General features: G+C 43.3%; 1 protein-coding gene across 4 annotated transcripts in view; it reads left to right on the forward strand.

Annotated features, from left to right (window-relative positions):
- Dzip1 (DAZ interacting zinc finger protein 1) overlaps positions 1–27,597 on the forward strand; it is a 52,180-nt gene that overhangs the window by 16,381 nt on the left and 8,202 nt on the right. For 3 of the 4 annotated variants that reach the window (XM_059273202.1, XM_059273204.1, XM_059273205.1), the window contains 10 exons: positions 455–517; positions 6,713–6,853; positions 7,273–7,321; positions 8,673–8,729; positions 13,159–13,215; positions 18,265–18,333; positions 21,985–22,121; positions 24,174–24,336; positions 24,810–24,939; positions 26,122–26,175. In XM_059273202.1, the coding sequence (XP_059129185.1) occupies positions 455–517; positions 6,713–6,853; positions 7,273–7,321; positions 8,673–8,729; positions 13,159–13,215; positions 18,265–18,333; positions 21,985–22,121; positions 24,174–24,336; positions 24,810–24,939; positions 26,122–26,175 (920 nt within the window). The remainder of the gene's footprint in view (positions 1–454; positions 518–6,712; positions 6,854–7,272; positions 7,322–8,672; positions 8,730–13,158; positions 13,216–18,264; positions 18,334–21,984; positions 22,122–24,173; positions 24,337–24,809; positions 24,940–26,121; positions 26,176–27,597) is intronic. The other variant, XM_059273203.1, reaches the window with a different exon arrangement.

Below are 27,597 nucleotides of genomic sequence, written 5' to 3' on the forward strand. Positions count from 1 at the left end.
GCTTCAATAAGAAAGCAGACTGAGCAAGCCACTGGGAACAGCCAGTCAGCAGCGGCCCTCCATGGCCTCTACATCAGCTCCTGCCTCCAGATTCCTGCCCTGCTGGATTTCCTGTCCTGACCTCCTTTGACAGTGGACTGTGATGAGCTGTGATGTGGAAGTATAAGCCAATAAACAAACCCTTTCCTTCCCAAGGGTTTGGTCATGGTGTTTCATCACAGCAGTAGTGACCCCGACTGTGTCATCCCCATCCCCATAGTTGTGACAGACTCCCCTGACCCATTTTCTAACCTAAAATACTGACTACTCTGTAACAGAAATATCTGAGAATGTTAGCTAACATTTTACTAGGTCATTAGGTTTCATAGGTACCCAGCGAAAAGCAAGCTCCAGTGTGGAGCAAGTTTCTGCTGTGTTACTGTTACAGACAGATCACTTGTCTTCTCTCCTCCAGACAAACAAGTGGTCAGATCGATTTCAGGTTCTCAACAAGGAACACAGCAAGGAGAAGGGACAGGTAAGGCTGAGAGTTGAGACCTCCCTCCCGTCAGACACCCCTGCCCCGTTCCCTCCCGTGCTGAGGATGGAGCCCAGGGCCTCAAGCTCAGGCAAATGTTGTACCTCTAAGCTACACACACACACACACACACACACACACACACACACACACACACACACACACACGTTGGCCATTTTTTAAAGGAATTTCTAATTTACTCAATAATGATGGTAGTATTTTCCTATTTAACATTTCTGGAGAAATGTGTAACAAAACTAGAATTATTTATGGCTTTCATACAAAATTAACCACTGCTACTCCTTTGTAAGTTTCTCTTCAGTTCTCTTTCTATATTTATCTTTCAATTTTTTGAACTATTTTGTTTGTCTTTGGAGAGTTTCACACATGTGTGCCGTGTGTTTTGATCTTACTCATTCCCAACGCTCCGCCCCCAGCTCATTCTGGACTTGGACTTCACCACTGTGTCCCCTCTTCCTGCCAACTTCATGCCTGCTTTCTAAAATCTGTTTAAGAAATAGCCATTGCTTCCAGTTAGCGTTGCCCATATGCACACGGGTGTAGGGCCATCCCCTGGGCATGGGCAACCTACCAGAGGCCACATCCATGACAAAAATGGCTCTGTTTCCCCAGCAGCCACCGACTCCCAGTAGCTCTTCAGCCCCAGGTGGGGCTTCATGAGCTCCTCCCCTGTCCATGCTGGAATGTTGACTGGCTTTTTCTTAGGTAGGCAGCCACAGCCTCCTTGAGCTTATGAGTGTACCAGCTTTGTCATATCCAGATGGCACTGGAGCCTGCCCCTTCTCCAGTCCACATCAGAGAAGCACAGCTTTCTCGTTTCTCTTGTAGGCTGCTCCCTCACTCTTTCTCTAAAGCTCTGAACCTTCACCATGGCGCTGCTTGCAAATGGCCTCGTTTTCTCTTTTCCTTTTTTCCATGTTTTCCCTCCAGGCTGCTGCCAAAACTTACAGCTTTCTGACCTGTTTGTTTTCTCTTAAACTCTGATAAAATTGTCCTCAAGCTTCCTTCTGAGTATGATTTTAAATTCTTTTATTAACAAGACTAAACCCAAAGAGGAGACCAGTTTCCTGGGTAACAGATCATGCCCAGCTGTTTTATAGATGGGGCCCGTCATCTCTGGCTCTTACAGTTTTCCTGCCCTCTCTTTCCTGAGCCTTGGGTAGGGTGTGTGTGTGTGGAAGGGGTAAATGTCCTATCAGAGATGGACACTCCGAAATCACTTATTCTCTGTACTTGGATCAGTTGTGAATCTTTGTGTATTAACCACAGCCCACTGCAGACAGAGCTTCTCTAATGAGGGTTGAGCGCTCTGTCAATCTAAAGGTATAAAGAAGGTATTTAGAAGCATTTGATACCCTGCCCATTAGCAAAATCATAGTACTAAGTTTTCCTCTTTTGCTTGTGACCTCTCCAACCACAATTTTGTGACCTAATTTACAGCCCCAGGCATGAGCTCCTTCCTGTGGAGCAGGCCTTTGATCTGATCATAGAGTGGGTTGGTCACCCCATAATATTCATGCCACAATTGTATCAATATGCGTATCTAAAGGTTCCATTTCCAGAAATATAAACCCTCACATACAGATATAGCCTTACAAAATTTGCATTTGCACTTTCTAGATAACAAATGCTTTATGCTTAAAAATATCCTTCAACATCATTTTATTGGCTATGTGATAATCTTACTTAGATGTTTCATATGTTCATCATTTCTATGTTATTGAATTTATATATCTTTTTTTTCCACATTTCTGAGCTGGAATATAAATAAAAGACTTTTAACATTAAGAGTCTAATGAAAACAAAACTTTATTATAAAAGTGATTCCTGTTCACTGAATACATCAGAAAATTCATTGTTAATGTTTTCACTGGGACAAAGCATCTAAAGTAGGTATATTTGAGAATATCTTAAGATAGGAAATCTTGTTTATTTTTTTAAGTAATATTATCTTTTGTGCCCTCTGTATTGCTAACAGATCTTTTCTGCATAGAGCACACTGTTTCCTCATCCACACATTCCCTAAAATGATGTTCCTTTATATATTTAGTACTAAGTACTTCTTTCATACAGTATTAAGCAGAATATCATATTACCAATGATTTGAGATATATATATATATAGTGTGTGTGCATATATGTGTGTTCACATGCCATGTGGTCATATGTGCACTGTGTGCATGGGCACAGGTTGATATTGAGTGTGTCTTCACTGTTCAGTTTATTTCCTGAGGCAGGATCTCTTGCTGAGCTGGAGCTTAGTGATGTGGAGAGTTAGTTCAGGCAGTTGACTTGCCCCGGCGATTCACGGTCACCACCTCCCAAGTGCAGCAGCCTGCTCAGCTTTTACTTGGTGCTGGGTATCTGAACTAATGCTTGTGTGCATGTTCTTTACCCACCGGTCTTTCCAGCCTCACCCTGGGCTTTTTTATTTTAAACACATGGAAAGCCTCACTTGTTCTTTTCATGGCTGCTCCCCTGTATCAGCTTTCTATTCCCCGGGGCAGACTGTCACACATTTAGGCTCAAATGATCCACGTTAGTCATCTCCCACTGTCTGTGGGACGGGAGTCTTAGGCACGACTTGGCTGGGACCACAGCTCATGAGTCCACAAGCTGTACTCAGAACATGACCTAAGCTGTGTTCTCCTGTGCAGCTCTTCATGGTTAGCCTGGGTTAGCTTCCAGAAGCTGCATCCCTCCACAGAAGTCCCCAGCATGGTCACTGACCTCAAGGCCCCCTGGGAGTGTCACTTGTTTCTATTCTCCTCTTTGGGACGGGTCTGGAACTTCTTTTAAAGGTCTCACGGAGCAAGACAAGCTGACTCAGGATAGCTTCCCCCATCATAAGCTGGAAGTCAGCAGATGTGGACTTTAACTCTGCCTGTGAGTTTCACTGCATTCTGCTAGAAGCACATGATAGAGGTTCCATCCAAACCTAAGACTGGGTTGTGCATAGTCTGTGTGCACAGACTCATGCCTGGCCAGGGTACGCTGTTCCTTTGTCTGCTGGTTCAGTTGTTTAGAAGCTGCTTGCCTCCCTGTCTCACTGATACCCTAACAGAGAGGTGAATTCAATCAAGTGCAGTCATCTCCGCCTGAGACCTATTAATTATTCCACATGATTGGCGCCTACTCTCCCCACAATGCACACACTGTGTTTCTCTGTTTAGGGGAAGTTGCCTGTGCCAACTTGTTATTTCTTTACCTAGGCTCTTGGCAGTCTTTTTTCTTTTTGAAATAGCCTTGGCAGGAATTCAAAGGGAGTCACAGATAATCCACGGTGTGACCTTCTGACCCAGCCTGAGAGCCCAGGAGGTGTGTTATGGTCACACAGTGACAGAGGAGGCTGGTGTTATGAGTAAGGCTAGGAAAGACAGCAGAGAGCTTGAAATGGTGCCACACGCATGCGCGCACACGGCTTCGTGAGGTAGTATCTTGACTATCTTGTTTAAGCTCTCTGAATCCCCCTCTCATCATATTCCTGTCTGTACCTTTGTAACCATTCTTGATTGAGGTACCACAATAATGTCACCCCCTGATTTTTTCCCTGGGTTCCCTTGCTTCTTGGTAGCTGGCATAGCTCCTCAATTTGGTGATCTGGTCTAAGGTCCTAAACCTCCACCCCAAACCCTGAGCATTTTTACTAGAATTTCTTTCTGATTTCTAGCTAAGCATTTCTCAGAAGACTTCTGTGGGTCATGGGGACATGCCCTTCCAACCATCTAGAAGTGTTGAGAAAGTTTGTTTTTGTTTTGTCTTGAGACAGGGTGTCACTAAGTAGCCCTGGCTGTTTTAGAACTCACAAGTAGTTGAAGCTGGCTTTGAACTCACAGAGATCTGCCTGCCTCCTGCCTCCCAAGTGCTGGGATGAAAGTCTTGCACTACTATGTCTGAAAGTTCTTGACGCTTTGTTTCTTGGAGAAATACTTAGAATCCACCAGGCTCTGAGGGGTTCTCTTCTGGCTTCCCACATGCTTCAGCTCAGTGTTTCTACACGCACTTTTGGAAACACAGAGAACTTCACAGGCAAGACCATGCCATGTGTGGAGCCTTGACCCTGAAGCCAGATGTGGGAGTTCAAGGTCAGACTCTGTCTGTCGCAGCTCTTTGAATTTGAGTCATTTATGTTACCTCTCCAGACCTGAGTTTCCACATTGTACTGTGAGTCTCGACTGCATTTCTGTAGCATCATGGAATAAACAAGATCTGGAGTACATAGTGAGTGTTGATTTAAAAACACACAACCAGGCTGAAGAGATATAGTTCAATAGTGGTGGCAACGCTGGTACGATTTGCTGAAGGAGGCGGAGGCAGGAGGATTGCGAGTTCGAGGCCAGCCTGGGCTACACCTTTTTTTTTTTAACCACAGATGTAATTAATATTGTGAGTGTAGTTAATAAATATCATGAGTGTAATTAAATAAATAAACAGAACAAAACAAAACAAAAAAAGCCCAAAAGTACATACTGCTCTTCCAGGGGACTTAAGTTCAGGTCCCAGCTCCCATATCAGGCAGCACACAACTGCCCGTGCCCACCTCCAGACATTTCTAGCCTCCTTAGGTACCTACACTCATGTGCACATATCCACACATGCACACACATATACACAAGTTAAAATTAAATCTTTCAAAAAAATAATGGAAAATGCCCATCTGGACACTCATACCCTCTCATGAGAGAAACTCTCCCCTGGCATTAAGTTTCTGTGTCAGTTTGTGGGCGACCGTGATGAAATGCCCAGTTTGGTCAGCCCACCCCCTCTCCGTATCGGGAGTGAGATGCAGTGTCTTGAGTATCAGTTACCAGCTGGTTTGTGTTGTTTTTCGCTATCCTTCTGTTTTGTCCACCACTGAGATTGCTTGAACAGGCATTCCCTAGATTATCAGAAGCGATTTTTTTTTTGGTCCAGTCTATAATCTCCTCTGGCATCAAGTTTCTGTGTTAGTTTATGGACGACTGTGAGGAAATGCTTGGCAGAAGCAGCTTAAGGAAGGGCCCACTGGTTCACGGCTGAAGGATACAGTCCACCCCAGTGGAAATCAGGGAGGCAGGAGCGTACTGTCAAGAAACAAAGAAGTGAATGTCATTGCTCAGGTCCCCTTCTCCTTCGTATTCAGTCCAGGACCTATCCCATAGAATGATGGCCACGTTCAAGGTGGGTCTTCCCACTTCAGTGAACTCCATTTAGAAAATCCTTCACAGACAAGCTTAGAAGTTCATTTCTGCGGTGACTCTAAATTCCATTAAGTTGACAAGATTAACCATCACATGGGCTGAGGAGTTGGCTCAGCAGTTAAAAAGCTTGCCACACAATCAAGAGGACAGGCGATCAGGTTCCCACACCCTATGAAAATGCTTAGCGGACTTGGTAGCCCATCTATAATTTCAGCCTCAGAAGGCAATCAGGATTAGCCATATCAGCCAGTTCGGGGTTGGATTGAGAGGTTCTGCCTGAAGAAGATAAGGAGTGATGGAGGAGGATGTCAGTGTTAACCTTGGACCTCCACACGTGTGTGTACTCGTGTGCATGTGCACCCACACACACACACATGCACACACACACACACACACACACACTGAGACCATATGTACATACAAGTAAAAAGAAGAGAGAGAGATTAACCGTCATAGTCTCCAAAGATGAATCTGTGTGCATTTCACCTCTCTTTCCCTCCATTCACACCTCCCTTCTCCCTCTGTTCCTGAAGCTCCTACATGTATGGACCAGTGATTATGCTGATCGCTGGGGTATAAAATGAATCAAATGAACTCTCTGGCCCATGACTGCCCAATTGAGCTGGCATGTTACGTGTGGATATGAGGGCAGGGCACAGGGCTGTATGTAAAGTTCATCCTGGAGGTGAAACCCCCAGGAAAGACCCTTGTCCTCAGTCACCAAGCAGCTGTGTGTTACTTGATAGAATATGCTTAAGTTGACTCACTGCCCGCCTGATCAGCTTTTTTTGTCTCAGACCATAAACTCCTGGGAAGGGATGAAGTCTAGCACAGCCAGGGCCTTGGCATGCATGGACTGAAGATTTTCTGAATGATTCAATGCAGAGAGACTGCAAAAAGCCAGCAGAGAAGTCAAGACAAGCACATAAAATCTGCAAAAAAGGAGATTGTGCATGTACCTTGCAGACTAACGCGCTTCCCAATTGTTGTTCCAGCTCCTGTCGAATATCGAGCAGCTTCGAACCTCGATGATGGACGATCTAAGTGCAAATAATGTTTTCTACAAGAGGCGGATAGAAGAGCTAGGCCAGAAGGTGCAGGAGCAGAATGAGCTGATCCTCAGCCAGAGGCAGCAGGTATGCCTGGAGGAGCCGTACAGTTGATCTGAGCACAGTGGTTTCGGTTACGGCATCTTAGGTCGAAGATGATAGAAGTCGACTCTTTGCTCCCTGAGATTGCTTGCAACAGTAAATGCATTAAAATAAATTGTCCCCAAAGCTACTTTAGACACAGAGATGCCTCAGACTGTACATTTGAAGGTAGGTGAGCCGTTTGCCCATGATCACTTGGAGAAATAGCCAGATCCGTGAGTGTTACCTTTCTACAACTCCTTCCTCTGTCAGGAAGTTTCTACAACTCCTTCCTCTGTCAGGAAGCACATGTGGGGTGATTCAGTGAAAAAGTTAATGTACCAACGACCGTAATGGGCTTTGTTCGATCTGTCCGTCTCTAGTTTAGAATACGAATGGCTAGCCGACTCTTTTCTCTTTCACAGATCAGAGAATTTACCAGTAAACCGTACATCAGTGTTGGTGAGCTGAAAGGTAAGTGCACAGGACCCCTGTGATAGAGCAGAGTGGTTTGCTTGACAGCATTGGGTACAGAAAATCTGGGTCTGCTGATTTGTGTCTACTAAAGCACCATTCTACTTGGTATTTTTATTTGGGATATATGTCCTCATGTTATTTTAATATTTGAGAGATCTGTTGCCATAACCCAGAAAGTCGAAGAACTAAGAAAATCTAAACTCCCATTTACTATCTTATATATAACTCAGTCAGCAATTATGTGCACAGTGCTAGTTAGTGGTCATTTGCCTCTTTAAAATTTTTTAAATTGTTATGTGTATGAGTGTTTTTGCCTGCATGTATGTATGTGTACCATGAGCATGCAAGACCAATGTGGAGGCCAGAAGAGGGCATCAGATCCTCTGGACAGTACTGGAGTGACAGATGGTTGTGATCCGCCATGTGAGTGCTGGGAACTAAACCCAGGTCCCCTGCAAGAGCAGCAAATGCTCCTAACCACTGAACCATCTTTCCAGTCCTGCCCTTTATCTCTCTATTTGTACACATAAGACAGAGTTAAACACACAGGGCCTAGCAAGAGTTTGAGTTCAACCCCCGTCTCTGGCACAGCATGTCTTTGTGAGTCTGCATTCAGTTTCTTCATCTCTAACACTGGGAATCCAGTAGTAACTTAGCTAACGCTTTGACACAAGGATGGAATGGAAGAACTCACTTGAAGTACAGCTCTGGCACTCCTTGCGCTGGCTGTTAGGACTGACATCAGACAGTTGTAAAACACCGTAGAGATTCCTGCATTCCCTCCCTGCAGCTGTCGAGGGTTAGAGCCTGATTCTAGGCATGGAGGCAGTACTTAGGACCGACTGCAGCAGTGGCCTGGCCATCTCCACCAGTCACGATCTGAATCAGAAGGGAAAGTGAAGCTGAAAGCTAGACCTTCTGCCCAGAGATCCCAAGCTTGGCCGGGGTGGCTCAGACTGTTAAGGAACTTTGCTTACTTGAGGGACACTAGCTGGATTGGTAATGGGACACACAAGCTGGATTTCCTTCCATCTTTTTATGGCATAAATGTTTGGCAAAGAAGAGGGGCTAAGTTCCTGATTCCCTCTTAGAATAATGAGAGCTCAAGGGAGAAGAGATATAAATTAATGCTTATTTAAATATAGGCAGTTGACGTCATTCCAAAAAAAAAGAAAAAATGAGCTTTAGAAGAACTTGAGTCGCATTCTCCACAGAGTCCTCAGCCCTCGCTCTGTGTTGCACAGGTTCTTTGGTTGTTTCACTGGTGGCAGAATTTAGGATGATTTGCTGCCAAAACTTGCTTCTGTCTTACGGTTTTCATTTTTAACTTATGTTTTTGTGATTTCAGGGAATTCTCTAACCTGGCAAGCGCTGGACTCTAGATCAGCTGGCCCTGCTGCACCCAGTACGTATCTGTGTAGGTTCAAGGTCTAAAATAGCTTTTTGCTCACTTTTTCTTACTTACTTAATTTTTTAGAGACTTTTTTTCTTGGAAACAATATATTTGGTGATGACATGTGATCCATTTTGGTTCTGGCTTTGACTTAGCTCTGTAATCCAAGGCTGTAGGTCTTGTAGATTTTGCTTAGTTATTATTTGGCAATTTGACTTATAAAGGAATGAGTAAAAATTTTGGCATCACGCAAGTTCACATTTTGAGATTTCCCAAGGGACCCTGGGAAGAGCGTGGTTAGTGGCCAAGGCCGCTGACATGACTGAGTCTCCATGCTGAGGGCTTTAGTGTGGGTATCTGATCTGGGGCCTGGATTTGTCAAGATGCAGTTGTAAACCAGCAAGATCAAATCTGGGGATGGGGGAGAGTGCTGAGGCAGTAAAAATCTTTGTGTGGGGACCTGAGTTTGGTCCCCAGCACTCAGGGACAAGCAAGGTATAAGCTGGGCCCAGTAGCACATGTCTATAATCCCCGTACTAGGAGGTGGAGACAGGAATCTCTGGGGCTTGTAAGTAGCCAGTCTAGCCAAATCTGCAAGCTCTGGGTTCAGTCAGAAATCTTTCTTATAAGATACAGAGGACAGCTGGCGTGGTGGTGCACGCCTTTAATCCCAGCACTCGGGAAACAGAGGCAGGGAGATCTGAGTTCGAGGCCAGCCTGGTCTACAGAGTGAGTTCCAGGACAGGCAGGACTACACAGAGAAACCCTGTCTCAAAAAACAAACAATCCAAAGATAAGCTAGAGAGCTAGCTCAGAGGTTAAGAGCAGTTATGAGGACTGGAATTCAGATCCAGACACTCACGTAAGAAGCCAGGCATTCTGTAAACACCTGTTATTTGAGCTCTGAGAGATCAATTGTCCTCATCTGGCCCCTGCATACACAAGTATGCGTACCCTTGTCACACCTATTCCCAGACACAAATACATACAGACATAAATAAATAAAATAAATCTGGTAATAATAAAACGGAGATCAATTGAGGAAGACACCTGACATTGATCCTCACCTTACACACACACACACACACACACACACACACACACACACACACACACACGTGTGTGTGTGTGCACACTCAAAGATGTGATTGTCTCATACTTTTTTTTCAAATAATTTAAATATGTTTTATTTCTGAAAGGAGAAGAAAAGAACTCTGGGTAGAGGAAGTCGGAGAGCAGGTGATACTTGTGAGGGACAGTCAGGTGCGCTGTATACACAGGGCTTTGGAGCACTAGTGGGCTCAGGCCTGAGATGGCACGGTGCTGACACTTACTCACCGGGCTGGCACCAGGACTGTGGAGTGACGAAGCACGTTGTTAGTTGTGTGTCTGGGAACTCTCTCGATAGTTTCCATCGCAGTCTTTGCAGGAGGGGCTTCTTGTGAAGCCTCAGTTGCCTCTTAAAGCCAGAGAGATTAGAAGTGGAGGGGGGGCGGGGGAGGGGCAGCCGTGCTCATTGCTAAGAGGAGGACCCGGACTCGGGAAATAAAAAACACACTTCAGGGAAGCGGGGAACATTAAAAGAAAACTAACAAAGGAAATATCGCCAAATAGAGAAACAGTAAAGAAAAGAAAAAAACAACAGCAAGCTGTGTTGGGAGTGATTTTCTCCAAGTGGACTGTCCAGATGGTCTGGGGTAGGTAGATCTAATGGGATATGAGAAATCAGTTATTAAGATTTTGATATATTAAAGAATTCATTCTTCAGTTTTTCAAATATTTTTATGTTTTAAAATGTACATAATGTTTGTATGGTTGTTTGTGCAAATTAACATAAAGAAGAATGTGTAAATTGTCCCTGTGGTACATATGGTAAGAAAAAGTACTGATGTCACTGGGGTTAGGGGAGGTGGAGGCGAGTCCATAGCCCATATGTAGGGGTCCCTTAAGGGTGGTTTACTCATCCCCAATCCCCAACCCCTCCTCTGGCTTGGAGAAAGATCTAAAAGCCTCAGGTTCTAGGGATGACAGGGAAGTTCTCTTCGAGAACATACCCTCAAGTTTCAGATAGAAAGATCCAAATAATAATGGAAAGGTCAGCATTGGAGTGACATGATCAATAAATCTGATCCATTCCTGGCAAGATGGAGGCTTTCTAGTGCCCAGTGCATATGGTGGATGTGGTCAAACCTGTGGACTACCGGTGTGCTTCTTAGCGATGCAGACTGAGGTCAGTCATCTGGGATGGACTGACTTTCCTGCTGCCATCTGGGAGTGAAGTGTGTAGCTCTTCTCAGCAAGATCCTGGTGTGGAGCCCAGGAAGATCCTGGTGTGGAGCTCAGGAAGATCCTGGTGTGGAGCTCAGGAAGATCCTGGTGTGGAGCTCAGAAAGAGTCTGGTGTGGAGCTCAGGAAGATCCTGGTGTGGAGCTCAGAAAGAGTCTGGTGTGGAGCTCAGGAAGATCCTGGTGTGGAGCTCAGGAAGAGTCTGGTGTGGAGCCCAGGAAGAGCCTGGTGTGGAGCCCAGGAAGATCCTGGTGTGGAGCTCAAGAAGAGCCTGGTGTGGAGCTCAGGAAGAGCCTGGTGTGGAGCTCAGGAAGAGTCTGGTGTGGAGCTCAGGAAGAGTCTGGTGTGAAGCTTAGGAAGATCCTGGTGTGGAGCTCAGCAAGATCCTGGTGTGGAGCCCAGGAAGAGCCTGGTGTGGAGCCCAGGAAGAGCCTGGTGTGGAGCTCAGGAAGATCCTGGTGTGGAGCTCAGGAAGAGCCTGGTGTGGAGCTCAGGAAGATCCTGGTGTGGAGCTCAGGAAGAGCCTGGTGTGGAGCTCAGGAAGAGCCTGGTGTGGAGCCCAGGAAGAGCCTGGTGTGGAGCTCAGGAAGAGTCTGGTGTGATGAGGTTAGACCTTCTTCATTTCAGTCCCGGTAGTGCCTTCCATCATGGAGGAGAGTGTTCTGTGGCTTCCGAGGTGCACTGGGAGAGGATCAGTTCTAACACAGCAGCATCTTTTGGCTTTAAAGCTGGAATAACATCTAGATTAGTTTTTGTTTTTGTTTGTTCGGTGTTTTTTTCCTGTAAAGAGTATATTGAGAGAGTAACTACTTGAAGTTACGTGGCAAGATGCTCTTCTAAAACTATATAGTTGTATAACATTACAATACTAGCTGTAGACAATAAAACAATGAACTTGGCCATGTTTCAATAAAACTTTATTTACAGAAACATCAGCAGGCTCCATATTTCTCACAGACTGTAGTTGGCAAAAACTTGATCTAGACTACACAAGTTGCAAAGAGTCCAGAAGTCCTATTTTCTACTTTTGTAGTAATTTAAGGACAGTTATGAGTGGAATGCTTTTGCCAGTATTTTTTGTTAAAAAAAAAAGTAAGCGTACAGTGGTAACAAGGTTATGACCAATATTTTTAAGGTAGAGTTAGGACTAAAGATGAACTAGAGAAAGAAATAGTAAACTAATAGGTAAGTTGTTTAATGGGGAGAAAAAATCCTGAGTAATTAGATACTCCAAGGACTCTCAGATAGGAATTGTGAAATCTTGGAAAGGAGGCTGAAGGATTTACCTTTCTAGGGAAATTAAAAATAGCATTTAGTATTGACTGAGTCAGGTTCCCTCTGTCTCAAGTTGTGCCTGAATTAATAATTCCTTCACATCTAGCCTCATGCTTGGGATATTTTTCAGAACTCATTCTTCCTAAATGGAAACAATATAAATGTCCATTAAGTAATAGACAGTTGGGGTCTAGTTATACACTGGACCATAAAAATAATGCTAACTGTGACATATTACACAGTGCATAAAAATAATGCTAATTGTGACATATTACACAGTGCATAAAAATAATGCTAATTGTGACATATTACACAGTGAAAACACGCTGACTGGAAGAGCCAGAACACAGTGTATAGTTCTGTGTGTGTGAAATACTCAGTCAAGTCACAGACACACAGATGGCAGTTCTAGAGGCTGAAGAGCGGGTAGGAAAGGAGCCACAATAGCTAACGGATATCAGCATTTAAGGAAGATTCATAAAGCGCTAAGATTAGCTAGTGATTGTGGTCACATAGTTCTGTGAATATCCTAAAAACGAGTCTCTCTCTCTCTCTCTCTCTCTCTCTCTCTCTCTCTCTCTCTCTCTCTCACACACACACACACACACACACACACAAAGTAATTATTTCTCGGTAAAGTTATTTTCGAAGACTTGGTGTAGAATGCTTCGGCAGCATGCACAGGCTCTGGGCACCTCAAAATAATAATTTAAATAATTAAAAAAATATTTTAAAAACTCAAATTAAGCCAGCTGGCTAGCACCTGTTGTCTGAGGCATGTGCTTCCTGTGGGCTGTCTGTATCTTTTTGGAGGGTGTGTGGTCAGATGCCTAGGCCGTCACGGCGAGGCCAGTGAGCTTGTCCTTTTGTTCTGTTTCAGTGAGCGCCTCAGCCACACAGACTCTGGATGGCCCACCCAGCCTGACCATGGTCCATGGTAGGTTTCAACAACAGCCTTGATGTTTGGGGTGCAGTTTTCACCCCGAGTTAGATAATTCATTAACCCAGATTGCTAGCAGGGTTCGATTATATAAAACAGGAAACACTTTAGTAACTACAAAGCAGTTAATAAAACCTGTGTCTTCACAGATTACATGACTGAAAACCAAACATGCTGCCAACGCCATAAAGCGTGCAGTGTGTGAGTGTGTTGTTGGGCCTACCCACAGCACTTTTAACTTTGGTACTTCATTTATTTATGATCTTGGCGGAGGGATAGGTCCCGAGGAAGGCCAGCCAACCAGCACATGCCCCAGGGCATTTCTGTTTGTTTTTATAACTTTCAGTGTGGTGGCTAGTCACCTCTTTTAAACAAATGGTCTCAACGATCGGTCAGGAAGATGTAGAAAAAAGAGAAACCAAAGGCAATAACCTGCACAAGGCGTTAGGGATGAAATCTCTGCCAGAACCGGTTCCTCAGACAGGACAGCGGGTGCGAACAGGACATCTGTTCGGGTGGATGGATGACCATTTGCAGCTGTATTTCTCGTCTGTGGAATTGGGGTTCTTTCAGTGTCTATCCCCGCTCGTTACGTGTTTGCCTGTATGTTACAGGAAACATGCGTATGTGATAGCTAACAAAACACAGCTGCTGTGTGTTACAAAGAATTAAGGCAGGGGGACTGCTTCATTCCTGTCCTGTCTACAGATGGTTTAGAATCTAATGATTACCTCCTTCCACTTTGGGTTTTGACCCTTAAAAGAACAGACGTTGGCTGAGTAGTAGCCAATACGGCTCAGTAGATATAGCACTTGCCACACAAGTGTGGGGATTAGAGTTTGGATCCCCAGAACCCACATCTGGAATCCCAGTCCTACTGAGGTGAACGGGAGGCAGAGACATGAGAGTCCGGGAAGTCCAAGCCAGCAGCCCCGCACACAAAGCTGTGAGCACAGTGGGAGACAAGGACTGAGACTCATGTTCCACTGACTTCATATGCATGCCATGGTGCTCCCATACCCACACTGACGCGCACACACACGCGTGCACGCACGCACGCATGTGAGCCAGTCGATCAATCAATGAATCAGTGTTTTTGTTTGTTTGTTTTTGTTTTTCATTGAAAGAAAAGTAGACATGGGTGTGGTGGTATGGGTCTGAAATCTCAGCACTTGTGGGGCAGAATCAGGAGGGTCACTGCAAGTCGTGGGCCAGCCTGGTCTACAGAGAGAGTTATAGGCCAGCCAGGACTACACAGGGAGACTCTACTTACAAACAAACAGAAGAGTAGGCTTCAGTTCATGATGAAACTAAGTTTTTTTTTTTTTTTTTTTTTTTTTTGGTTTTTTTGAGACAGGGTTTCTCTGTGTAGCTTTGCGCCTTTCCTGGATCTCGCTCTGTAGACCAGGCTGGCCTCGAACTCACAAAGATTCGCCTGGCTCTGCCTCCCGAGTGCTGGGATTAAAGGCGTGCACCACCACCGCCCGGCTGGAACTAAGTTTGACTCTTTGTCTTCATAAACCTTGTCATCTGTGCATGATGGTCTTTAATAGCGATCCCTGAATCCATGGCTGACTTGTGATGAGTGTATGACTCACAATATGAAACCTACTTGCTGGATTTTATTACTTATGGGAGTAAAACACACAGGACCTTTTTCTCCTTTAGACTAGTAATAGATAAAATGCATATTCAACTTGCATAAATTTGCCTTAGTATTGAAAATACAAGAAAATTATCTACATGTATGATGTATGTATATTTAGACGTAGGCAAGACAAAACTCGACTCCATCTAGAGGCAGCATTCAGAAGAGCAAGCACAGAGACAGGAAGCGCACTAGGTTTTTACTCAGCTCAGGTGACAACCCTGTCTTTTCACCCATTGGCTGGGGTCGCACCTCATAGTCTTATTTGATTGGTTAGTCTTAAAAGAAAGGGTGTACAGGTAATGAAGAGAGAATCAGTCAGCCACTTCAATCCCAGAATGCAGCAGAATCTTTGTGTAAATAAAGTTTTATCAATGGGAGGAGGGGGTAAAATATTTGCATATAAAATTCCTGCAAGGCAGGGGAGATAAAGAGATTTAAATTCCTTGTCCTATGCTCAAGTTTTTTAGCATTTGATAGAAAAGGCTCATGTTTAATTTGTTCTTTTAAAACAGTCTTTTCTTCAAACTTTTTCTGCCCTGTTTTGGAGTAGGAAACTGCAATAAGGAAGGAGTGCCCATTAGCAGCTGCTGACTCAATGATCCTGAGTTAGACCTCAGTAGAAGGAGTCAGTCATCCCATCTATTGCATTAGCATGGTTTAAGGTGAGCCTGCCTCCCCAGGGGGGTGGCCCCTTGGCTAGAAGACTCACCTGGCTACTGTGTGACTTTTTAAAAACTTAAATTGGACTGGAGAGATGGCTGAGATATTAACAGCACTAGCTATTGTTCCAGAGGACCCAGGCTCAATTCCCTGCGCCCACGTGGGCAATGCACAACTCCTTTCCTGGGGATCTGGTGCCCTCTTCTGGCTTCTATGGTCACTGCACACAGAGTACACAGACATACATGTCAGTCAAACCCCTATATACAGAAAAACAAAATGGGAAAAAACTTATTTTTTTAACCATGAAATTAGTTGTCATCCTTAGGTCTTTCATTTCTGTATTTCAAGCTAGAAATAATCTTAAAATATCAATGCTGAATCACAATTTTGAAAAATTTTTGTGGTACCTGATGAACTTAAATTCCCCTCCAAGAAGCTGTGGGCCCATTTCAAATTTAAAGTTGTAACCTCCTGTACCCTACCTAGAAATAGACTGTGTTCCAAAGTTTATTTGAATATCGTTTAAAGCTGGGTGGTGGTGGTGGCACACCTTTAATCCCAGCACTCAGGAGGCAGGCAGATCTCTGTGAGTTCAAGGCCAGCCTAGTCTATAAAGCGAGCTCCAAGACAGCTAGGGCTACACAGAAAAACCCTGTCTTGAAAAACCCAAAAAGGAAAAAAAAAAAGATGATAGGCAGTAGATTGACTGGCTTTCTGGCAAAGCAACAAGAGTTGATTCTTATATTTTTCCCATATATATGTATATATACATAGTATATATACATAGTATATATACATATATAAGTTCATTTGTTCACGCAGCCACACTTCCATTCAAATTAGTGTCCTGGAAATACCCATTAATAAAAGCCAGACTTCCCAAGTGTTAGGTGTGTAACAACTCAGATCCTTGCCTGGCTGCCCGGCAGACACTCAGTAACTGGTGGCCCACTCCCTGTTTGTGGTGAGACAAACTTTTCCTGGGGAGAGATACAACATACATGTCTGCTCACTCTCTGTAGGGAGCCCACAACAGATCAAAGTACCGACACCACCAAACTCAAAACTCCTGCTTGGTGAACCAGTGGGTTTTATTGGGGTCACAAGAATATGGGGGAAGGGTCACGTCCAGGAGCAGAAAGGGCCGAGAGAGCTGCATCACCAAGGCCGCCCCAGCATGGGTGACGGCGTACTGGGACCCTGGAGGACACTGCACAGCCTGTAGGCAGCTCATGAGGCTAGAGACCGTCCTTTCCAAGTGACTGTTCTCAACCTCTTCCAGGAAGCTGCTTCTCCCAGGCAGCTGGTCTGCTCTGAGTCTTTGTGACTTGGCTGAGAATCTTCTTTGCAACTTAACTCTGTCTGAGAGGGACTCAGCTTTTATTGTTTACTCTGGCGGGGAGGGGTCTAGTGAGTTTGCTCAGCTTCAGGGATTTTCTGGAGCTATTTTAATTGTTTACCTTCCTGCTTAAGGAGATTCCTGCAGGATAGAATGTTTCAATCTTGGAGGAAACTGTTACACAACACCATTGTGGAGGCTAAGATAGAAAGAAATGGCTTCCCCCTCAAGGTGAAAATGTGAAGTGGAGAAGTGCTCTTTGTCATCTCTGAGCTGCAGGTGTTTGAGCCATGCATCATGTCAGCCAGCGTTGATGTTTGGGTGTTGCCATGCCTACATCCTGAATGCTACCACTGCACCTTCCCCATGAAAGAGTTTTCCTTCTTTCCCAGGACGGGGCTTGGTTTGATTGAGCTCCTGGCAGATTTCTTGGTGCAGGTGGATAGCATGTCCTGGCTAAAAGTCAACCAGAGATGTCATTTCCCAGTCTCCATCTGAGTTCTGGGGTAAACTGCAGCTCTCTTCACCTCACCCAGCAATGGGCGGGGCTCTTCTCTAGCCTGTAGCCTCACCTGGGGCTCTCCAGGGTAGAACAGGAGTCTGGGGATGTGGATGTCTTTAAGAATGGGTCTCCTTATTGTTGCTTACCCGCCTCTGTCTCCCGCTCATGCTTTGCTAGTTCTTCATCTTGGCGCACTGCTAGCCAACAGTTCAGAGGATTGACAGGCGGCCAGGCATGGGTGTGAGTTATCCAGGCCCAATACATCCCCCTGGAAGGTCTGGCTTCTGTTTTATTTAAGGGTACTCTATTTATTTCTGGTATTCTATTTTAGATAGATGGTTCATTGGAAAGGCTTTTTGATGTTATACCCCGAGTATCAGGCAAGAGATTAATGAATGAGAAGTTTTCATTTAAGTACTTAAAATATATAGTTTTAAAATGATATTTGAAGTTAATAGAAAATACCTAGAAATTGAAGAGTTCCTGGAAAAGTGACCAACTGTAGTTGCCTCAGCCAGGCATGTGGTAGCTCGATCCTTATAATTCAGTCATTTAGGAGGTGGAATCAAGATCAAGGTTCAAGGTCATTGTTTGCTACATAGAGAGTTCAAGGCTAGCCTCAGCTACATAAGACCCTACTTTAAAAAAAAAAAGAATATATGAATAAAATAATAAAATCAAAAGTGTCTCCCTCAATATTATCCCAGTAGATCTTTGCTATTTTGGCGGAATATGTCTGTGGATATGTGTGTGTGTGTGTATATATATATATACTGTATGTGTGTATACACACACACACACACACACACACAGTGTTCTGTATATACATATGTATGTCTGTAAACTATTTGAGAGGAAGCAAACATTCACATTATTCCTCTCTGTCCTCAGGAACAGAGCAGACGTTCTCTTCACACGTCCTGGAGCCGATAGAAGAACTTTCTTCAGAGGAAGAAAAAGGTAACTAAGCACCAGCATTCCTCATTTGCTCAAATCTGGAGCTGAGGGTCCAAGTCCGTGCTGTGTACCATGCTGTATCGAAAACAAGAAAGGCGTCTAGATTTGAATGCCGTTTCCACTGATAGGATATCAGCTTTTGTTATCTTGTCCCCCTAACGTTCCTATATCCTGCTTTATTGTGGGGTTTTTGTTTTTTTGTTTTTTTTGCAGGGAAATTAATAAGAAATTTTCTATGTCGGGAAACTTAAAAACAAAAGTTCTTTATTTCAGTACAGATATGCTGACCAGATGAAACAGCAACACAGTATGTTTTATACCAGATGATGTGGAACTATTTGTGTCGCAGTGGTTTCTCACAGTGTTAGCTGAAATGAAATGAGTAAAGTGTCCATTTCCAAATTACTGTGTTTTCCAGTGCTGGGGATCAAACTCAGGGCCTTGCACATGCTCAGCAAGGGTTCTGCCTGGGAGCCATAGCCCCAGGCCCCAGATTACTCTCAATGTCAAAAAGAAACCAGGATCTAAGCACTGGGTATGAAATAGTTAGAGAAAAATAGGACTCCGTAGGAGGATGTGGGAGCTGTTACAGTGGAGCTGGTAAATCATTATTGCTAACATATTTCATTTGGCATTTCTAAAAATTGCTTTTACATATTTCTGAAGTTTATGAAAAATTGTGTAATTGTCTTTTCTTTTTAAAAATGTGCATTTGAGGCAGGATTTCACATAGTCCAGCTGGGCTTCAAGTCTGGGTCTCCTTGCCCTTCCCTCCTGAGTGCAGTGACTGTGACTGTGTGCCATAATGCTCGGGGAGGGGGTGGGTTTGGTTTTTGTGTTTTTCAAGACAAGGTTTCTCTGTGTAGCCCTGGCTGTCCTTTATCTCTAGACCAGGCTGGCCTCGAACTCACAGAGATCCGCCCGCCTCTACCTCCCGAGTGCTGGGAACACTCAGCTTCATAAGGAGTCTTTTCTAATGTCAGGCATACATTCTGAAAACTTGCTTTGATCAGTTTCTTATGATTTTTCCTTATCAATAATAATGCTTCACCATGTATCACTTCTTTTTTCTTATAAATTTTTTTAAAATTTATTTTTTATTTTATGTGCATTGGTGTTTTGCCTGCATGTATGTCTGTGTGAGGCTGTCAGATCCCCTGGAACTGGAGTTACAGATAGTTGTGAGCTACCACGTGGGTGCTGGAAATTGAACTTGGGTCCTCTGGAAGAGCCGTCAATGCTCTTAACTGCTGAGCCAACACTCCAGCCCCCATGCATCATTTCTTAAATGGAAAACTATTTGGTAATAAATATAAGGGTTCCATTATTAACTATTTCTGTCATGAAGAGAGGTGAAAAATATGTATTCCAATATGTAAACTTCAAAAAATGTTCTTTTTTTTTAAATTTGTAATTATGTGTGTATGTAAGTGGGGGTATGCATGTGAGTGCAGTGCTTGCAGAGGCCAGAAGAGGGCACTGGATTCCCTTCGAGGGAGCATCACAAGTGGTGATAAGCTGCCTGACATGGTTGCTGGGAAGGGAACTCAGAACCTTTGGGAGAGCCATGCATGCTCGGAACTACTGAGCCATCTCTTCAACCATAATGTGTAAAATTATAACTCCTGTGTTTGATAGGACTTTTATCATTTTTCCTTATTTTTACAAAGCTACAAATTGAAAATTGACTAAACCAGTCTCGTTCATAATATCTACCTGATATATATTTTCAAGTCCTGGTGTTGCTGTGTTCATCATTGGCACTTTTAAAAATACATTTTTTTTTTTTTTCGAGACAGGGTTTCTCTGTGTAGCTTTGCGCCTTTCCTGGAACTCACTCTGTAGCCCAGGCTGGCCTTGAACTCACAAAGATCCACCTGGCTCTGCCTCCTAAGTGCTGAGATTAAAGGCGTTCGCCACCACCGCCTGGCTAAAAATACATTTTTTAATGAGGTTTGTTTTCATGGTTTTTTTTTACAAGTTGCCCCTAACTTTTTGTCGACTAGTTTCAGTGGTAGCAATGTGACTCTCAGAGCCTTTTTTTTTTTTTTCCTGATCCCCACCCTGGCCCACTAGACAGCGCAAAGCCGGTGATGTGGAATGTGTTTTGATTTGATTGTTACCAGTGCTTAGGAGAGAGTGTATTTGTTGTTTGGTTAAGTGCTTGGATTTCTGTTTTGTTTTGATTGGTTTGTTTTTTTGTCTCTGTGTGTATGTGTGTGGTTGCAGAATTTTCTAAAGCATTAGCAGTTACTCAGCCTCATGAATGCTGAGAGTATAAGATTTAAGATGACCTCTGACTTTTAATGATGTAATCATATATACTGTGATATTTACAGCTGAGCAAGACAGAATAGCAAAGTATTGAAAATACATCTTTATGCAGGATTTTTCCTATTTAATATGCAAACTAGTTTAGCTAATTTTGTTTTTAGCACAACTTAATTAATAGATGAACATTTTGACTCAGGCTTGTAATCCTAGCATTTCATCACTGTGGCTTTGAGGCCAGCCTGAGCTTTCCTCAAAACAAAGAAAAACCCCACAAAAAAAAAAAAACCCTTCATTAATTTAACAAGATATGATCTAGCATTGGGATCAGACAGCTATCTGGAAAATGTGTTAAGCAAAAGGCATTTTGTTTAAGATCTTCCACAAATCCAGGTGGCGGTAACTGCTGAAAGTACCATCTGCTGAGGCAGGAGAGTAGTTGGGGGGTGGGGGCAGTCCCTTGCAGCCAGCCTCAAAGAAGGAACACATTTCTTGCTGGCTTACGGCACTTTTCCAGTCCTTTTGAATGAAATGAACCTGCTTGGACATGGGATCCCAGAATGATAGTATATTTGCCAGACTTTTTTCAGATCTGGTTTTGGATGGTCTCTAAGGTTCTGACCTGCCAGATGTTAGGTCTCTGTAGTCAGGTCTTAAGCTTCCTTGGACAGACTGACCCTCACTGTGAAACCTTAGCTGTTAGGATCCTGTTCCAAGCCCTCTTGGACTAGACTTTTTTTAAGTGGGCAGTACAGGTAGACTAGGGGAGCTGATGCTGTCGTTCCCGGACTCCACTCCAGCTCACAATGAGGAAGGGAGGAGCAAGGGATAGAAAATGAAAAGATATGACCTGGGGCTTTTTGTTTGATTAATTTCTTTGTTTGGCTGTTTTGTTTTAAATTATAAGTTGTTTCACTTACTAAGACTTTGTAAACCTCTTTTCAGTTTTGGTAAAGACTTTGAAGGGGAGAGTAATCACCAAGTTTTCTGTGTATTTAGCATATACTAAATTGATCTCCTTAAAACTTAAAATTTAAATAAATTGGACTTTTTCTCTTCGTAAGATAAACTCTAACTAGGCTTAGAGATGAACTTTTGGGGAAATACTCCCACTGATAAAACATTAAACATTAAAGAAATATATAATCTATTTCTTAAGTTGACTAACTGTAATTTGGGTAAGCAGTCAGTAGTCTTAGAAGTCACTAAGTTCGGAGGCAGACTTAAATCAGTTTTAGAAGCTAAGATATGCTTATAAAATCTCCAAACTTTAAACTCTCACAGACGTTTACTTTGTCTTAAAGTTGTGTGTTGCTGTTTTCCACTCCGAATGTATTTCTATAATTCTCTTTAAATCTGCTTTTTCATAAAACCTTAATTCAGGACGAGAAAATGAACAGAAATTAAATAAGAAGACGTATTTAAGGAAGACTTTGAAGAGCAGCTCCTCCTCGAAGGGGCTGAGGACGAACTTGGAGAAGGAGCTGGGAAGGAAACTGAGGAGCTTTGGGATTAACGCAGTACGTTGACTCATTTCCTTGTTATGTCCCATTTCCTGTGTCAGGACCTATGAGAGAGGAGAAGAAAGTCTCCGAATTTAAAGATTGGATGCTTATTAAACTTGGATTAGCAGAACTCTGGGTAGCATTTGCTAAGATCTTAACAAATACAAACTTATTTATAAATGGGAATAAAATGTGGGCTAAAATGCATTATTACTTGTTTTATATAGAGAGTAGGTGACTTGACTAGGTTATATAGGTAGTAATGAGGGAGCCAGAGTCTGTCTGGGTGGTTATAGTGCATTGATACATTCAGAATAATACATTCTGATCTTCACCTCATACCACTGCTCATTACAGAGTCAGCACTTCGTAAATGTTGAGTAAATGGGCAGCTGAATTAGGTTTCATTTTGAAGCCAAATTGAATTATCTTAGTATCACATCTTACATGTAAACCTTTTGTGCTTTTAAAATTCTTTATTAGAATACAGTAAGATTATGAATCCTAACAAACAAAATAAATTTGATGAATTTATTTGTGTGCTGGTAAATACATGGCTATAGATGTATGAATGTATGTATGTATTATATGCAAATGCATGTAAACATATACACATGTGAACACATGTATGTAAGCATGAATGTACATTGTACCCAGATGCATGCTTCTGCGTGATAGATGGGTACAGTATGTATGTGTATGTAGATGTGCACATGTGTATATTGCTGCATGTCACAGGTGTTTGTGTGTAGACATATGTATGGATATAGCTGTGTATTTATGTACAGCAACTATATTTTCATACATGTACATGTATGCACATATATTTGAGTAAGCATATGGATACATTGTGTACCTCCATGTTTGTATGTTTATATATGTGTGTATTTATAGGTATATGGATGGGTTTGTGTGAGAGAATTGTAACCAGCATCCAGGTGGTAACACTGAACATTTCTAGTACCCTAGAAGGTCCCCTTGACCTCGTGCCTGCCTGTCACAGCTGCTCTCCAACGAGAGGTGACGGGTGTTGTGACTGAATTTTCCTTGTTCTTGGGCCTCAGAGAAGTGGAGTCATGTGCTGTGTGCTGTTCTGCATCTTGCCTCTTTTGATGATGCTCTAGTCTGTGGGGTTCATGTCTGTCTCACACACCAGTAGTTTGTTCTTTATTTACTCTACTGTGGCATCGAGTTGTCTGAATACCGTGCAGTTTTATCTCTCCTGAAAATGGATAAATGTGCAAGGTTCCGCATGCGCTCTTTAGCTACTGAGTTTTGTGCGTGTTCCTTGGTGTGAGCCTAGAACATCAAGACAGGTGTCTTTCTTCTGGAGGTGTATCCAGGAATGACGTTGCTGGGTCAAGAGGCAGACATGTTTATCTCATAGCTGCTCCTGAGTGTTTTCTCAAGTGTTCTGGTCCCCACGCACCCTGAAAGGCTCAGTTGCTCCATGTCTCTCTGTGTGTAACTCCTTAGACTCTCTGTGTGCAACTCCTTAGACTCTCTGTGTGGGTTTTTAGCTGCACTGGGGCGGTGGAAACCGAGAAACATCCATGCAGTATCCACGGTTCCCATGCAGATGCTCCTGAGACTAGATTTTCATGTTTGCTGTCTCTATGAGTTTTGGGGATTTTAATTTTAATCAGAGCCTCATCTATGATTTTTCTCCTAGTGTTTGGAGACATTTTTGTTTGTTTCCTGGTTTTGGGGTGTGTGTTCAGAATTAGAAAAGTTTAACTTTATTTCCATTTGAAGCAGTTGTTCTAATACCGCTGGTTCTGTGATCCACCTTTCCCATTCATTTGAAATAATGCTTTTATTATGTGGAAACTGTTTGTGTGTATTTGGATCTGCTTTGGACCTTCAGTTACTTTACTATGTTTATTAGTTAGTTAGCATGTTAGTTAGTTTTTAGTTTTTTCAAGACAGGGTTACTCTGTGTAGCCCTGGCTGTCCTGGAACTCACTTGGTAGACCAGTAGAACAGAGTTAATGCTGACATATGTCTATAAATGAAAACCATCCAAGGATAATGATAACAGAGTGACACAACATCTTATTCCTTCAGGATATACATGGTATTCCATGTGAAGTCTTGAATAGTTCACTTAAAGCCATGCAATTAGCCAGACATGATCTGGCAAAACAAATGCCTGACATTCAGCAAATTCGAGAATCCCTTGAACATCAGCTCATCTGTAAAATGGAGGAGAAAGTGTCGCTGTCTTCGGGTAAGCCACTGCCACCTCCTGGCATTTCATTGCTACAAATGGGAGCTAAATTTAACAGCCTTTTTATAATTTTAAATGTTTGCAAACTTGGGCCCTGGCAACTTTCTTACTGTCTTACTTGAAATGCTGGGCCTTGGGTTATACTTTTATTTTGAGAAGCCCTGACTCACACTTTGGGGTGGATATATACCTATAATCCTAGCACTCAGGAGGTAAGGGCAGTTGGAACAGGAGTTCAGAATCCTTCTTGGCTGTATAACATATTCAAGGCCACCTGGGCTACAAGAGATTCTGTCTCAAAAAAAAAAAAAATCCAAGAACAAACAAACAATAAGAAGAAGCCCTGAGTCGGGATCCCAGCCTGGGAGGCTTGTTCCTTTCGGTGACACCCTGGAAAGCGTTGTGCCATTTACTTTGACTTTTCACTTTACCACAGAGGCAATGGAGACTCATGAATGATGTTTCCCTTCCAGATAGGCACAATATCCCTCCCATGACCACCTTCCCAGCTGAAGAAGTACCCAAAGCCACCCAACTTCCCCCGCAAAGCAGGCCATTGGTCAGACAGAGGACTGTGTTTACTGATAAGGTGGCTGTCCCAAAGTGAGTAATTTCAACTTAAAAAAAAAAAAAAGTATTGTTTGTCTTAGCCAACTGAAGTTGCTGTAACAATACATCACAGACTGTGGCTGGAGAATTTCTCTCCAGCTCCCACCAAGCCCCGGCAGTCCGATAGCCCACTTATAATATAAACACACAGATGCTTATATTATTTACAAACTGTATGGCCATGACAGGCCTCTTGCTAACTGCTCTTATAGCTTAAATTTATCCATTTCCATAAATCTATACCTTGCCACGTGGCTTGTGGCTTACCGGTGTCTTCACATGCTGCTTGTCATGGCGGTGGCTGGCAGTGTCTCCTCCCACCTTCCTGTTCTCTCAATTCTCCTCTCTGTTAGTCCCACCTATACTTCCTGCTTGGCCACTGGCCAATCAGTGTTTTATTTATTGACCAATCAGAGCATTTGACATACAGACCATCCCACAGCAACAGACTGGGTCACTGAGAGAGCAGGAATTTATTTTGGAGGCTGGAAGTTCAGAATCAAGGTGTCAAAGGTCAAGTTCTCTTGTCACAGTTCACACAGCAAACAAGCCCTGGTCTCTTCCTCTTTTAAAGGAAGTCTTAGCTGCTTTTCAGTTGCTGTGACAAAGCACTATGACCAAAGCAACTTATAAAAGAAAGCATTTAGCCTGGGGGCCCATGGTTCCGGAGGGTTAGAGTCAAAGACCATCATGGTGGGAGCATGGAAGCAGCCGGGCAGCCATGGAGCTGTAATCGAGAGCTTACATCTCAGTCCACAAGCACAAGGCAGAGAGAGCTAACTGAAAAAAGATGGGTCATTGAAACCTCAAAGCCTGTCTCCAATGACATACCTCCTCCAAGAAGGCCACATCTCACACCTCCTAGTCTTCCCAAATAGGCCCAGTGGGGACCATGCACTCAAACATTTGAGCTTATAGGAGCCATTTTCATTCAGACCACCACAGGCAATAATCCCATCATGGGGACCCGACCCTTTGACTCCAGATGTCACCACACTACAGGTCTGGTGGCTTACAAACACTGAGTCAGGAGCAGTGAATCATATTCACAACTTCCATGTAGTCTCTGGGGACAACCAAGACTCCTGTGTTTTCCACGGACATTGCGTCAACTATGTTATTTACTTATGTGCTTTAGAAATATTTTTTCATCTTCCTCTAATTTTTTTTTTTTAGATTTAAGAAAAATACCAAAGAAAATCATTTTCTCAGAAAGTTTTCATCTACCAAGTGAGTACTGTAGAGGTTCTGGGGGTGAGTGGAATGGATATAAAGTTTCTGGGCATTCCTCTCGTGGTAAAGTGGGGACTCACTGTGATTAAGTAAAGCCTCAGTGGGTATTCATCAGGATTACTTTTTGAGTCCTTTGTGGCTTATTATTTGTGACATGTCTTCTTCAGTTACCCCGTCACTCAGTAGCATTTCACCACAACATGGCCTCCATTAAGAAAAAGGACCACCCCTGAGTGGTTCTTATACAGCCTTCCCAGTGAGATATTTTTAACAAGCACATTTCAACAGGACGGATGGTGTTTCGGTGGCTGGGTCCATGATCACACAGGTGTCAGGTGATGTTTGGGTGCTGTGACCCCTCGTCAGGGCTGATGAAGACTCTAGACTGCCTTCTGCTGGGGTCCCTCAGGAGATTAGAATCTTTGCTCATGCATCAGCTTACATTCATCACATGCTTCTTCTGAGCCTAATTAAAAAATTTTTTTTCTGTAAATGTGATGCTTTCTTGTTCACAGAATACTGTTTTTGATGATGGTCTGTTTTTCAGATGAGGTCTTACTGTATAGCTCTGGTTGGCCTGGAACACGTTCTGGCTACACTGGCCTTGACGTCACAGAGATGCTCCTGCCCCTGCCTCCTAAGTACTGGGATTAAAGGCGTGGGGTACCAAAGGCTTTGGGTCATTTTACAAATTAAATGAGAACATACAAAAGAGTTTTAGCACTTGTGGGCACTCAGTAAATTACCTGTCTATTTTTGTTATTTGTTCTAAATGATACTCATTTTCTCTCGGTTGAATGTTGTTGTCGTTGCCTGAGTCTGGAGATAACAACACCATCGTGTTTCTGAGACAAATAATGTTTCCTCTTCTCGTGAGCAAACCTCATGAGAAGAGCTGTTTCATGTGTGACTGAACAAGTGTGCACAGGCCCATGTATATGGAATTCAGGCTTTCTAAAGGTGTTTTTCAAATGGACAATGCTGTCCCAAACTTGGGGTGGCAATCCATGAGTCAGAAGTAACAGGATTTTAAAAGATAGAGCAGTTTGAGTGTAGATATGTTTTTCATTCGCTGAGAAGCGTTTTAAGAGCTAAGAATACTGAGACAGTACACACCCGGGTTTAGGGGGAACTTTAGTCTGTTTCTGTAACTGTGTCATGATTGGCAGATCTGAGTCTTTAGGACCCCTCAGTTTTGTGCATGGCTCTGGCTTCACTGCGTCCTTGTCTGTGGGTACAGGGGAGTGACCTTTGTTATACTTCTGGGAATTACCTGTATCACCTTATAAGGCAAACACATGAAGTCAATATGGAGGATTCTCAAGAAACTAAAAATAGGACTTCCATAGAACCCAGCTGTCCCACTTCTGGGCATGCTCCCAAAGGACTCTAAGTCTCACCACAGAGAGATATCCACAT

Source organism: Peromyscus eremicus, chromosome 9, assembly GCF_949786415.1.
Source record: "Peromyscus eremicus chromosome 9, PerEre_H2_v1, whole genome shotgun sequence".
NCBI classification, from domain to species: domain Eukaryota; kingdom Metazoa; phylum Chordata; class Mammalia; order Rodentia; family Cricetidae; genus Peromyscus; species Peromyscus eremicus.